We start from the raw sequence: 14,982 nt of genomic DNA, 5'->3' as shown, positions 1-14,982 counted from the left end.
GCGAGATTAATTTTTTGTATTTATAGAATATTTTTGGAAAACTAAAAAGAGAAATGTTAATTGTTCTTTGTAGTTGGGTTTCTAAGGTTGTTTTTAGTATTGGTTATTTTTTCGTGGGTTTTGCAGCGTGAATTTGGTTGTAATAGTAATACTTAAGTGATTGCTTGTTAGTTCTAAATTATTCCTTCTGTCTTTTATTGCTTCAGTTTATCTTTAAAAAGAAAATGATTGAAAATGTTTCTGTTTCAAGTTTCAGTTTGAGTATTATTCAATAATCGGACTTGCAGAAACTCTGAAGGATATTGATAGTTGTTGAGGAAGAAAAAGAAATACAACTATTGAACAATAACACAAGTTAAATATACACAGAATAAATGTACTTGTAAAAATAAAACTAATTGTTGTACAAGGGAAAAAAAAAAAAAAAAAAAACACTTTCAAATTTCATCATCCCAAAGGTCTCCAATTGTTTTGTAGGGACTTGTGGTTTCATTAACAAGAAATTCCCCTCTCATAATCTTGATTTGCTCCAATTTCTGAATCTCCAATATGTCTTCCTCACTCAATTTCAGATCAAATGATGCCATGTTTTCCTTCATTCTTTCTTCATTGAAGCTCTTCACAATCACACTTGACCCCCTTGACAGTCCCCATTGCAATGCAACCTTGATCATAATGAAGACATATACATTCAATTATTTCAGGTAATAATAATAATTGAACATCATGAATATAAAAATATATTTTTTAAAACAAAGTTTGGATTTTTATTATTTTATTTCACCTGTGCAGGAGTTGCCTTGTGTTTGAAGGCAATTGATTGGATGATGGGATTATGAACAACAGCAGTGGACCCCCATGCATTCCCTGGCCCACCCAGTGGTGAATAGGCACTTACATGGATCTTGTGGTCCCCACATGTCTCTCTCAGCTTCTCTTGCCTCCACATCGGATGCATTTCCACCTAAATTCCAACACAACTTTAATTAATTTATAAAAATATTTATTATACTTATTGTATTTAATTTTGATACATTGTCTTGACAATGTAAAGTAGTTTTACACGTGTATTCAACTACGTTATATTAGCAAAAATAACTACTTTTTATATTGACGCAATCATTCAAAAAAATAAATATATTTGCACCATTGTGTAAATGTTTTACACTGTCAGTGCACTAAAATTAAACTCATACTTAATAAAATTATTACCTCATAAAAAATCTATAAATAATTTAAGATATTTGATGCGAATATTTATTTGAAAAATAATTTTTTTTGTATACCTTTTATTTTTAGTATTAAAAATGATTGATAAGAAGTACAAGAAGATAAAAATATTTGTCTTTTATACGGTAAAATAAAAATATACAAAGAAAATGTGTAGAAAAGTAATGCAAATATTGGTTTATTTATTTACATATAGATGTACCTGATTAACAGCTGGAGGTGTGGAAGCAAAATCTAAGAGCCAATGAATCTTCTTGGAAGAGAAATTGCTAACCCCAATGGATCTGCAGAGCCCCATTTGAAGGCATTTCTCCATCCCTGCCCATGTGACTTCAAAGTCCAAGTTTTCAAAGTCATCTTCATTAGGCACTGGATAGTTTACCCATGGCTTCAACTTTATAGGCCAATGCACCAGGTACATGTCCAGATATTCCATTCCCAAGTTCCTATACAATTAATTCCAACACCATTCTTCACAATTACTTAACTAATTAAGATGATTCTGTCACATATTTTCTTTCATATGGGGATTGACATGTACTAATTCCAATATTGTTTTTTGCTTTGGTAATGATAACACCACATGCACTTTAACATTATTTGCTATTATTGATTTTCCATTGCTTTAGAAAAGAAAAGAGAAAAAAAAAGGGGTAAGATATTTTCTTTTAATTTTTTTCACTTTCAATATTTTTTCTTTTTAAGGGATGTTCATGATTATTGTGCTTACTGTAGAGTTCTTTTCAATGCAGAAACAGGATCATGGTGATCACTCCCCCATAGTTTTGATGTCAAGAAAATATCCTCTCTTTCTACAACTCCATCAAACATTGCATCATTCAATGCCTTTCCCACTGCTGGCTCAGAACCATATATCTTTGCTGTATCAAAATGCCTATAACCAATCTGCACAAAACATAAACATTAAGACACTGTATTTGCTCAGCTACATAAATTAAACGACATTCATCCACTATCAAAATAATAAGAATTTAATTTTGATGTATTATTAGTGTAAAGTAATTTTATACGTACATCTAATTACATAATACTATAGAAATAATTTATTGACCACGTAAATAGTCATCTAAAAGAACAGATATGATTGCATGACCGTGTAAAGCGTATAATAATAATAAGCATGAATGTTGGTACCTGAAGAGCATTGTGGATGGCAAGTTCAGTTATGTTCCTATCATTTGGGAAAGAATAAGTGCCAAGTCCAATAAGAGGCATTGTAATGCCACAGTTCAAACGCACATGATTCTTCCTCATTTTGTCTCTCTTTATTTTCTTTTCCTTCCTTTTTTTTTTGTCTCTGTGTTTGTGGGTCTATTGCTAGCTTTTTTCGCACACTGCTAAATGTGTGTCTAATATTGGGTATATATAGATATTCTACAAGTCAAGTCAAAACATATATTAACTTTAAGGTTGTTTAGAGGTTAGACTTAAATTAAATTATTATTAGTTTTTTTTTTCTATATGTCAGCTCATATATATAGATTAATAATGATGATCATGCCTGAATAATTATAATATATAGTAGACGTGGAAGAGTGTTAAAATCAATTATTGAAGGAATGCAAATCAAAGGATCGGATCTTCCCTGTCTCTTGGGATTTTATTTATTTGCCCCAATCCATCATCCAAAAGCAAATAGTTTTCGGCCATCAATTCCTTAGAACAAGTCAATGCCACACTATATTTCTTATTTTCTTTTGTTATAAAATTATCGGTATCTAGATCTTATTACATATGCTAATACGTTTCGAAAAATAATTGTTTAATTAAAAAAAAAATATATAAAAATATTAAACTAAGAATAAAGTTCTACATCCAAGTCATAATTCTAACTAAGTTAAAAAATTTTTTTCTTCTTCTTCTTTAATGCTGCGTTTTCTTCTTCTTTTTCTTTTTCGTTATCTTTCTCTTTCGTTATCGTCATCACCAACAACACCAACTTTTACTAACATCTTTATTGGTTCTGATTTTCTCTAGTTCTATCATTAAATAATTTTGGTTTATTTCTTAGTTTATTTGAGGTTCATTTAGATCCAAAATGAATTTGATGTGTTTTTGTTAATAATTGAGTCTTTTTGACTGTTTGTTCAAATCTGAACTAATTTCGGTTCATTTATATGTTAATTGAGCTTCACTTGATGCTGCTGATAAGTATTGACCAAATTTTTTATTCCTTAAGTAATTTCGATTTATTTCTTAATTTGATTGAGGTTCATTTGGATCCAAAAATGAATCGATGTGTTTTTATTGATAATTGAGTCTTTTTAACTGCTTGTTTAAGTCTGAACTAATTTCGGTTAATTTGTGAATTAATTGAGGTTCACTTGATACTGCTGATAAGTATTGACCAAATTTTTTATTCCTTAAGTAATTTTGGTTAATTTCTTAGTTTAATTGAAGTTCATTTGGATCCAGAAATGAATTCGATGTGTTTTTGTTGATAATTGAGTTTTTTTTCCTACTTGTTCAAATCTGAACTAATTTCGGTTCATTTATGTGTTAATTGAGGTTCACTTGATGCTGCAGATAAATATTGACCAAATTTTTTATTGTTTAAGTAATTTCGGTTCATTTCTTAGTTTAATTGAGGTTTATTTGGATCCAGAAATGAATTTGATGTATTTTTGTTGATGATTGAGTCTTTTTTACTGCTTGTTCAAATTTGAACTAATTTCGGTTCATTTGTGTGTTAATTGATATTCACTTTATGCTACTGATAAGTATTGACCAAATTTTTTAGCAAAGAAGAATGAAATTATTCATTATCACTTTATTCAATTGTATTAGATTCCATTCATTTTGTTTTGAAAGTCATCCCAACTTTTAGGACAAATTGTTCATCGACAATACACCTGGACTGCAAATGAATCAAAATATTATTATAACAACACTATTGTGTAATAACAAATAAACCGAAATTTGTGCATTCTATAAACTCAGAAACTCTTGTAATTTCGGTGCATTTCTGAGTTAATTGTATCGCAATCACTATGTAATTTTTTGGTACATTTGGTCTCGTTCTGCACAATTCAAAACTCTTCTTCCTCCTCCTCCTCCTCCTCCTCTTCTGCTTCGTCTTCTTTTTCTTTTTAATTTTTTTTCTTCTTTTTTTTTATTTGATATTTTTTATCTTTTTTTTTATTTTATTCCTCTCAAAAAATTAACATAAAAAAAAGGAAGAGAAAAAAAAATAAAAACAAAACGCAGTAACATCACCAATAGAAAAAAGAAAAGAAAGCGTACGAAAAATAAACATAAAGTAAAGCAGAATTTTATTTGTGTTAATGAAACACATATATATACACTACGTACAATAAAAATAATTTTTGTTAAATTTAAACTAACTTAATTAAACTTAATCGCAAAAAATACTTGAATATATATCGGCTCTCAATAAACTATACTAACGTGTGCATTTTCAATGTTAAAGTCGGTCAGTGAGCTGGCACTTTCAAACATTTATCATTTCGAATGGCCAAAGTCTTCGATATATATCTTTTGGTGAAATTAAACCATTTATAATTCCATTTTCAAGCTTGTGGCCTGTGGATGCATGAAACTGAACTTTAATTTCTTCAATAGTTTTTTGTGGCCAACTAATCAATAAGTTTAAAGGAATTAAAACTAGTTTTTGACATGCAAATTTGTCAAAACTTGGAATTTTTATATTCACCTAATTAATAAAGTAATAATCAGCATTAATTAATAGAGAATACAAAACATGCAAGAATACGTAATATATATATTTCTCTAGAGTTTTGTAGTTAAATATTTTATTTCATATATTTATATATCCCTTGCAAGTTGACTTTATATAATGATTTATATATGTTTCTCTGTTGCTGAGCACTATTTTCTCAAATTCTTCATTCTCAACACATGCATGCTTAAATGAAAGACATGCAATGCAATGACACTTAGTCAAATTATGAAGTAGTCAAGTAAAGATTATAGATGAATCCAACAATGCAATGCACTTGTCCACAGTTCATGAACTGTACTTGACTCATTACTTTGCTTTCTATGAATTAATAAGATATATTTTTAGTTTTATCCTTTTAAATAATTTTTTTAAACCAATATTCAAAAATTTATAGTTAATAATCATAGATGGAATATAATTTCCTATACTAATTAAAAAAACATATATGGAATTTCTAAGTTTGTTTCATTTTATTTAGATTGCACTGAAATGCATTTTCATTATCATGTTTAGTATTATGAATTTAGACTTTATTCATTTTATTGCTTTAACTCATATCACTTACAAAATTGATTTAGCATTAAAAATATAGTAAAAGAGTATATTTTCATTTCGGGTGGGTCAAATATTATGGACTTGGTTTTTCGATCAACGGCTTGTGAGATTTCAATTAGTATATATTCTTTGAAATAGAGATAATCTTACACCAATAATAATGAAGAAAATACAGTTGAAAGATAGGCAATCAAAATGAAACAATATTGTTAGATTATTGGATATAAACCCTTGACATAGAGGTGGTAAAACGGATCAAATTTGTCAGATTAGTCCAATAAATTTGTAAAAAACACGAATTAAGTTAGAATTTAGAATCGTCAAACTCGTACTGCCAAATATTATCACTTATATAATTTTTAAACATATTTTTTTCATTTTTTATTCTTTTTTATTAATTTTATTTATTTTATTTTACACTTTCATATATATGCTTAAATTTGATTAATTTTAATTAATTTTATTAACTTAAAAAACACGTTAACCGAGTTAGTCTACTGGTTTACTAATCCACCATAAAAACAGAACAAACTAACATTTTAAATCTGTTTTACTTGATAGAACGAGCCTTGATGGAATCGAGTGGAAAGGACAATTCACTTTGTCACCCTGGCTTCACATATATCAACAAAAAAAAAATTTAAGCTTTATTTTTATTCTTGATATGATATTATTAGAGGTTGTAAGTGGTGTATTGATGTCCTTAGGGGTAACACTTTACCTGTAAATATCTAATCAGATCCAATTCGGTCGGATAGGATTGCTAACCTAATTTTCTGCAGATAGAATTGAGTGTAGAGCAAATTTGAATGCGGATTGGGTAGGAGGGTATGAATTGTGGCTCAATCCTATGCAACCAATTCGTACCCTATATGTTATAAAAATATGTTATAGATGGTGTTAAATCAAGGACCTCTCACTTAGTGCAAAATGTCTTTGCCACTGAGTTAAGATCATCAATTTATGATGATGATGCTGCATCTAAAGTCATAGACTAGTGATGTTGTTGTTGTAGCAAATAAGTATTGAACTAGGGATCTTTCACTAGTGCAAAAGGTCTTTATTTATTTTTGTGTTATTAATTTAAACAAATACTTTTATGCCGAATTAAACATTTGATAGTTATGTTGTTTATGGGAAGATTGTATTGTTTGTGTTGAATTTTTAATTTGCCTACTCATTAGATTATATAATAATATTGCATATTTGTAAAACTTGCGGATAGAATCATATATTTGCAGGTTGATCGCGGGTAGAGTTAGGGTTGGGATGTTTTCAACTCGCCGGTAAAATTAGAGTTGGGTCCAAATCCTACCCTATTCATTGCCATCTCTAATCACTACTAGAATTTAGACATTTACTAACACTTTTTATCTAACATTTTTTAAAATGTTAGCTATACTAATAAAATTATACTTTTAGTAACATTTGTAAAATAAATGTTAGAAAATATAATTTTTATTTTAAAAAAAATAAAAAATAAGATACAAACGTTACTAAAAAGATGTTCTCTTCATTTTCCCCCAATTTCACGCGTCTGAATATCGTTCTCACTCCCACTCTCGAAGCTGTGTGCCTGTGTTAAACCACCTCTCTCTCCTCCTCTTCGATCTCTCGCTCCGCCTCTTCGATCTCTCGTTCCGCCTCTTCGATTTCACGGTTTGTGAATCGAAACTACAATCCGGTGTTCTCACTTTCACTCCAGCTTGCGTTGTCTCGCCTCTGGTTCATCCTCTCGTGCCGCCGTCTTCTCGCCTGCACCGCCGTCTTCTCGCCGGTTCCATCGTCTGCTCGTCCCACGGCCTGGTAAGTTCCAGTTCTTTTGTTTAGTTAGTTTTTTGCTCCTTCAATCTTCTTTAATCTTTACCTAATAATTAATTTGATGTATAATTATTAGTTGATTTAAGGTTTTAATTGGTTATTTAGTAGTTAGGTTTTGAACGTTTTCATTTACCGATCTCAAAGCATGTTTATTTGCTTATTAAGTTGTTAAAAATCATACATTATTAGATTTTCATATCCTCTATTTTCTAGTTGCTTTTTCTTATTAAGTTTGGATTCTATGATTCTAATTTCTAATTTTTGTTTTGTTTGATATTGCCAGTTGGAAAAACTCATATATTGATTCCAAATGAAATTATTGTATAGAGTAGTAATTAATTTGATAAAAAATAAGAAGATTTAAAAAAGATTTTATGATAACAATTCTAATTCAAATGAAATTAGACATGTTTGATTCTTTTCTCAATAGAACTTTACCTCTTTCTGTTGCAAATTTGACTGAAGTTCATGAACTTGACGTGTCAAGAAATGACATAACAAGAATCTTAGACTCTCTTTTGTTTCCTGATTCAAGTGATGATCCAAAAAGAGGCCTAATTAGTATTAGAAATTGGGAAGCCTGGTAGATCTTTGGGTTGTTATCATCTACTTAGGACAAGCATAAGCATTATTAAGTTGCATAGTAGAATAAAATATATAGTAGTAAGATTGATTTTGACTAAGGATTAATTTATGCAACTATTTCTAAGATTTTATAAATATTAATTGATCTGTTCATAAGAATTCAGCCTAATATCCGAAGAATAAATTGGCAAAAGTTATTTTTTAGTGTTAAAAAAAGTCAAAACAATAATTAGTCACTAGCATAATAGAAAGTTGATATCTTGACATAACACCAACTATTTTAGATTTTATATGTGTGAGCAAAAACACAGTTGATTCATATAAAAAGTTATAGCTTTTAATATTGAATTAAATATGTCTCTGTGATGGATAAAAGAGCAATTAAAATTAACTGAGAAAACATGCCATGGGGGAACTTGACTTTGGAAAAGGACCACAAAAGAAATTGGCAAGAATGAATGGGAAGTATTATTATTTTTTCCTTTTCATGCTACCTATCTTTTTCTAATGCAATTAGCAACAATCTCACCTGTCTTCTTCTTTAGAATATTTCTTTTTGGAAAGATATAAATTTGTGTTGGGATACAACTTTGCTTTTGGCTTCTCCCGAACATTTTTGTCATATAAGTTATTTTCGTACTATAGAATTGTGAATGCTGTGAAAGTAAGTGGAGTATGAAGCTTATTTCGTTTATTAATTCTTCAATTATAATAATAATAAGTTTTACTTAAGATTTGGTCTGTTAAATTTTTTATTTTTTAAAAATTTGTTTTTAAAATATAAATTTTAAATATTTAAAATAAATTTAATTTTATTCTTCTAATTAATACCTTTTTTGTTCATATGTAACTTTTGTTCATGGATACAAGAGAATAGTTCATTACTTAGATATACGACATTTTCACTTTTAGATCATTTATACCTCAGTTAATAAACTCTTTTTGCCTTGTAATTTGCAATTTAATTTAGGTTGATGCCTATCTACAGCTACACTCATAGATGCCAAGTTAAAAATGGAAGCATTGGCAATTCTGTATCCTATGATCATACACATTTTCTTAGATTTGTGTTTTCTGTAGGTATCCATCATATTGTGGATCAAATATATGGCCCAGCAGTGCACTACCAGAACTCGAAGTGGGTATGGCCTGAATCCTGAATAGATTTTGTATTTATAGTCTTTGTTTTCTGATGCCTAGGTTTATAGGTTGATGTGTTCATATAAATTTTTCTTTCCTGTGATTTTATCTAAATGAATGCATAGATAATTTGAAGAATATGAGTTGTGTACATGCAGCAAGCAACTTATGTATTCTCATTTATTTTTATTTATCTTTTGCAGGTTTTTTTAATGGGTGTGTGGCTCCCTTTAAATATACAGCAGAGGTATCTTCTTTGGATAATTTCTTAATTTCTAAATAGTATTAAGTGGTGCTCATTTTATTTTATTTATCAAATTAAGTGGTTGTTATAATTCATTTGGTTCAAAACAAGGGTATTATGATTTTTCTAACTTGAGAATCTGCTAATTGTGTAAATTCAAAATAATTAAAAAAAATGAGGAGGAACTAAAACTGAAAGCTCTTATTTACTACAGTATTGGTTAATTAGTTCTGGATTCTGTTTAGATTTTTTTTGAATGCTTTCTCTCAATTTCTAGTCTCTAGGTATTCTACATAATTAATAATCTTTATCAATTCTATGATTCTGGTTTATAATAATTTAGGAACCAAGCAAGGCTACAAAGAAATCTAATGTACCTAACAGCAATAGCTGATTCTCAATTCCATAAATTTCAGGTTATTAATTATTATCTATCACAGCGATATCGATTTTCTATATTCTGGTTGGTTTGCATGTGAAATTTTTCCTTTTTATTGGCTCTGTGTACTGAGTATAAATCTCTTGAAACAAAATAATCTTTTGAAAAGGAAGTACTGTGCCAAGTTATCAAACTTTTATTGGATGGTGATTCCAAAATAAATATTTATGGATATGAGGAATTTCTTTTATTTATGATGTTGACAGGAATCAACAATTGGGACAGCATTCTGTTATCATTTTCATGCTCTGAGGTGGAGAGTTGCAGGTGCCTCCTATTTACATAAACATGGGAATTCCGTTAGTTTCTTCTACACTATTTCACTCCTTTTCTAACAGTGAGTTAATTTCCCTTCTTAGTTTTTATTTTTCTTACTCAACTTCCTTGAATACCATCTATTTATCTAACCAATACAATGCCTACCCAAGAATAATTTCCATTTTCCCAATATTTTTTCCTGTGAAAACCACTCTTTCTTGTCCTCAGACTTTGAAGCAATTGCAGAAGTTTTGATTTTGGAAAATGGGTGGATTTTCTTTCCCCAATATGATGTAAATTTCTTGCTGCCCACCATGTATTCGATAAAATGTGCACATGATTGAAAAGTTACAATATTTTCCTATGCACTCCTGACTCCTCTTTAAAGTCAGAGATTAGTCAAATAATATGGAATTCTTAAACTCTAAGCTAACAATATTAAGTATCAGGATGAATAGTCTTCTCTGTGTTCATTACTTTCTAATCATTTAGTGCATGACCATGTTGCTTGTTCTGATGTGGTTTGTTACTTGCATGTGTTTTCACTAGCATGGAGTTTATCAGGACTAGAGCTATCAGCTTTAAATTTGTATTCTCTTGGTCTCAAGGTGTTACATGCTTATAGTTTTTAACTCAGATATTTATGACTTAATTTTGGCATGACTTAATTTTCTGATATGTGTTGACCTACAAATATGCATAGATTTTTCTCAAATAATCAATATTGCTCAATGGGGGTAACATTCCCGGGAATTTATGTAGTGCCCGGTCACACTTATATATTATGTGTGTGGCACCTTTACCATACTGAGAACCTCCGGTTCTCATTCCATACTATGTTGTTAATTTTCAGATGCAGGTCGAGAGGCATCTCGTTAGGCGTCTGGACTCTTGAAGCGGAGTGGTTACTGGGATAAAAGCTCAAATTTAATGAAATTAAAATAAAATTATCGTATCATCACCTTACCCAAGCTTCACATAAGCAAGAGTGAACGTTTCTCTCAAGCTAATTGGATCCTAAAACATCATAAATCAAAGAAATTCAATATTCCCACTTAAAATTCGAAAATTGGGGGAAATGAGAGGCTGAGAGTGAAATAGCAAGTTACCTATGAAATTGTTCCGGTAGAAATGTAGAGCTCGACGCGGTGAACGCGTGGCCGCAAACGGTGCGACGATTGGAGCTCGAACGGAGGAATTACGGGATTTGGAACTTTGTCGTAAAGGTTCGGTGTTCCTTTCCTCTCCCTGGAGCTCAGCTGCGTCCTTGAGGAAATGAGGGAAAAAGAGCCCGTGGCTCTTTTTAATGGGCTGGTCCGGTTGGACCGATAGCCCGGTTCGGATTCGGTTCAACCGGTTTGGTCCTTTCGGTCCAATTTTGGACCGTTTTCTTCGAAATTAGTGTCAAAATTCTCGTTTCGATGAGCTCTACCCTAATTTAATATAGCATTCACATTTCTACCCTAATTTTGGATGGTGAATGTTGTTATGTTAATTTGGAGAGAATTATGGTTGAATGTTATTGTTTATTTTAGAGGTCGTAATACCACATCACCTTTGTTTTACGACTTAAGCGTAAAGCTTTGTGTGGTAGGGTGTTACATTAAACATACACCTATACAGTGATGTCTTTCGGGTTAACTAATGCCCCGGCAGTATTTATGGATTATATGAACAGGATTTTTCGACCGTATCTGGACAAGTTTGTTATTGTCTTCATTGATGACATTCTTGTTTATTCTAAGACTGAAGAGGAGCATACTGATCACTTGCGAACTGTGCTGCAAATTCTGAGAAACAGGAAGTTATATGCTAAGCTATCTAAATGTGAGTTCTGGAAGAGTGAAGTGAAGTTTCTCGGCCACGTGGTGAGTAAGCAGGGGATAGCTGTGGATCCTGCTAAGGTGGAAGCAGTGATGAATTGGGAGCAACCAACTTCAGTGACAGAGATCAGGAGTTTCTTAGGTTTGGCGGGGTATTATCGCAGATTCATTAAAGGATTTTCACAGCTTGCCTTACCTTTAACTAAGTTGACTAGGAAGGATAAACCTTTTATCTGGACTCCGGAATGTGAAAATGGAGTTGGAGGTATGGAGGAATGGCAGTATAGGACTTAGATTTAAGGTTAAGTTAAGTTAGGATTAAATATTTTTAGGAAACCACCTTTTATTGCTTCTGTTTAATACTTTAAGCTCTATAATCTGAGTGTCGGCGTTTTAGGATTGCCTCTGGCATTCCCAGGACCTTATATATTATGTGTGTGGCACCTTTACCATACTGAGAACCTCCGGTTCTTATTCCATACTATGTTGTTAATTTTCAGATGCAGGTCGAGAGGCATCTCGTTAGGCGTCTGGACTCTTGAAGCGGAGTGGTTACTGGGATATTTTGTTATGCTATGATGTATATATTTGTACTTAGTTTTCTCTCCGCATGACTTATTCTTTTTGATCCTCTTAGAGGTTTATGGAGAGGCAGGATTGTGTATATGTACTTTTGGGTTTTGGATATGTATGTATATATATGTGTAAATATTCTCCGGCCAGTCTTGACTTCGCAGGCTGAGTTAGGAGCTTGATATTTTGTATCTTTGGCACTCTATTCCTACTTCTGTTATCTTATGTTTGACAGTTACAGTTTTCTTAGCATGCAAGTTAACTCGTTCCTTGAGCGTTGCGCTTTTATCTCGCGATTTTTATTTTCCCTATCCTTCAAGGCTCCTAGCATATTATAACTCTTCTGCTATTATATGTACTTATTTTATTTTAGAGGTCGTAATACCACATCACCTTTGTTTTACGACTTAAGCGTAAAGCTTTGTGTGGTAGGGTGTTACAATATGTCTGGGAGATTAACAACTCCTCAAAATTGGACTTAGAATGCTATGACTCTAAAACATTCAATGCTGGAAACTGAGTGTTACAACAATCACCCTGCTTTGTTTTTAATATATGCTTCCAAAGTGTATCTGAAATTTTGCTTTGAATTTACTTACTTTAGTCATAATGCTGTTTCAAAAATATATGTACAGATAACATTACGCATACTTGACCAAAAATAAGTCAAGTATCACTTTGGAAAAGGTAGAGTTTAGTTCACCTTTAAAACATGAAATTTTCCTGATGCCAGGAACACAAATTGATAGTTCAATTAATATTTGACGCTACTAAAACATTTAATTCAATCCAATAACCTAAGTTCTCCTTTTTTCTACTTGCAACTAATTACTGGTTTAGTTCCTCAAACCATGAACGTGGTGGATCAAGATTGATTCCACTCAGTTACTTCACCAGTCAATACCAGGGTTTTCTGGTGAAGGATAGTTGCTTGGTGAAGCTGAGATCCAAATTCTTGGGGTGGTTGAAGTATTGTCCTAAGTTTGTCTATAAAGCAGTCACAATGAAGCACAGACACTATTTCTATGTAATGGCTTACTTTTCTGATGAGTTATATTAATTGAGTGCTTAGACAGCTAGGTTTTAGCATGTGTTATGTGTAGTATATTGTGTATTTAATCATGTAAGCATATTGAAGAAATAGAAAAATTGACTTATTGGACCAATTTTAATGTTTAAATATCTTGAATTTAATTTGTAAAGTGGGTGTAGAATATGTAATTGAAGAAAAAGATTTTAATTCAATATTTTGTGCATTTAAAATGTTACTAAAGATCTATTGTAATTTTTTTTGTTGTTAGTAAAGAAAATCTTTTGTAACATTTATTAGAGTATTGCTATAGAATATTTATTGTAATATTTTTTAAAGTGTTATTAAAAAGACTTATTGTGATATTTTTTAAGTGTTACATAAAATATTTATTGTAATATTTTTTAAGTGTTACAAAAAATATCTATTGTAACATTTTTCTAAGTGTTACAGAAAATATTTATGGTAACATTTTTTTAAGTGTTACAAAAAATATTGTAACATTTTTTTGTAACATTTTTTATAATATTACTATCGAATATCTTTTGTAACATTTTTATTAAATGTTATTAGATCCTTAAAAAAATGTTAGTAAAACTCTTTAGTAACATAGGGTATATTTAACATTTGTTAAAATGTTACTAATATACATAGATAACATTTTAATATGATTTAGTAACATTTTTTAAATGTTAGTAAAAGTTAATTATGTAGTAGTGAATGATGATGATGTTGTATGTGAAGTCATAGACTAGTGATGGTGTTGTTACAACAAATGAAATGCTCATAGACTTATGATAATTTTATTTGTGTGTGTTATAAGCAAAGACTTTTATATAGAATTGAATATTTGATGGTTATGTTGTTTGTGGGATGATTGTGTTGTTTATATTGAATTTTTTAATTTTTCTACTCAAGAGATTATATAATAATATTACATATTTGTTAAAATTCGCGAGTAAGATCAGATACCCACGAATTGATGGCGGGTAGGATTAGAGTTGGATTGTTCTCAACTCGCGTGTTGGACAGAATTGAGTTTTAATAAAAAAATTCATCTCGTAGGTAGAGTTAGGAATAGATCCAAATTCTATCATACTCTATCCATTGTCACCCCTAGATGTCTTTGTGTACAGGGACGGATGTACATGTATTAGTATGGGAACAAGTACCCCCACTACAATTTGAAATTTTTTTGAGTAGTATATGATAATAATATTTATTTGTCTCTATTAAATTATTGAATTTGATCCCACAATAATTTTTTACTCAATTTTCGATACTTAATAGTCAATTTAAGAATTTCATATTAGATGTCTATTAGAATGATCAATTCTCATTTTAAATAAAATTTTTGTTTTTTTTTTAAATCGATTCGAAAGAGTATTATTTATCTTTTTTTATATTAGCTTTAATTTTTCTGTAACACTGCATTAATTGAAAAAAAATTTTAACTATGAATATCATAAGAGTTGACTTCTAATTGTATACGAAATAAATTTTTAAATAATTGTTTACTGATATATATAAAGAGATATTTAGATTGTATTGTTAAGAAAA

General features: G+C 30.4%; 2 protein-coding genes across 2 annotated transcripts; one reads left to right on the top strand and one right to left on the bottom strand.

The window, feature by feature from the left end:
- Nucleotides 88–2,606, bottom strand: LOC107634194 (non-functional NADPH-dependent codeinone reductase 2). Its single transcript, XM_016337766.2, has 5 exons — nt 2,386–2,606; nt 1,961–2,136; nt 1,433–1,676; nt 785–964; nt 88–665 (listed from the first exon to the last, which is right to left on the bottom strand). The coding sequence occupies exons 1-5, from the start codon at nt 2,503–2,505 to the stop codon at nt 438–440; spliced, it is 948 nt and encodes a 315-aa protein (XP_016193252.1). The 5' UTR covers nt 2,506–2,606; the 3' UTR covers nt 88–437.
- On the top strand, nt 5,206–9,413 carry LOC110269381. Its single transcript, XM_021117172.1, has 4 exons — nt 5,206–5,248; nt 7,014–7,315; nt 8,996–9,057; nt 9,259–9,413. Exons 1-4 carry the CDS (start codon nt 5,206–5,208, stop codon nt 9,266–9,268), a joined length of 417 nt encoding a protein of 138 aa, XP_020972831.1. The 3' UTR covers nt 9,269–9,413.

The sequence above is a fragment of the Arachis ipaensis genome, chromosome B03, assembly GCF_000816755.2.
Source record: "Arachis ipaensis cultivar K30076 chromosome B03, Araip1.1, whole genome shotgun sequence".
In the NCBI taxonomy this organism is placed as follows: domain Eukaryota; kingdom Viridiplantae; phylum Streptophyta; class Magnoliopsida; order Fabales; family Fabaceae; genus Arachis; species Arachis ipaensis.
The sequence above is the reverse complement of the archived record's forward strand: the minus strand, read 5'-3'. Positions and strand labels throughout refer to the sequence as shown.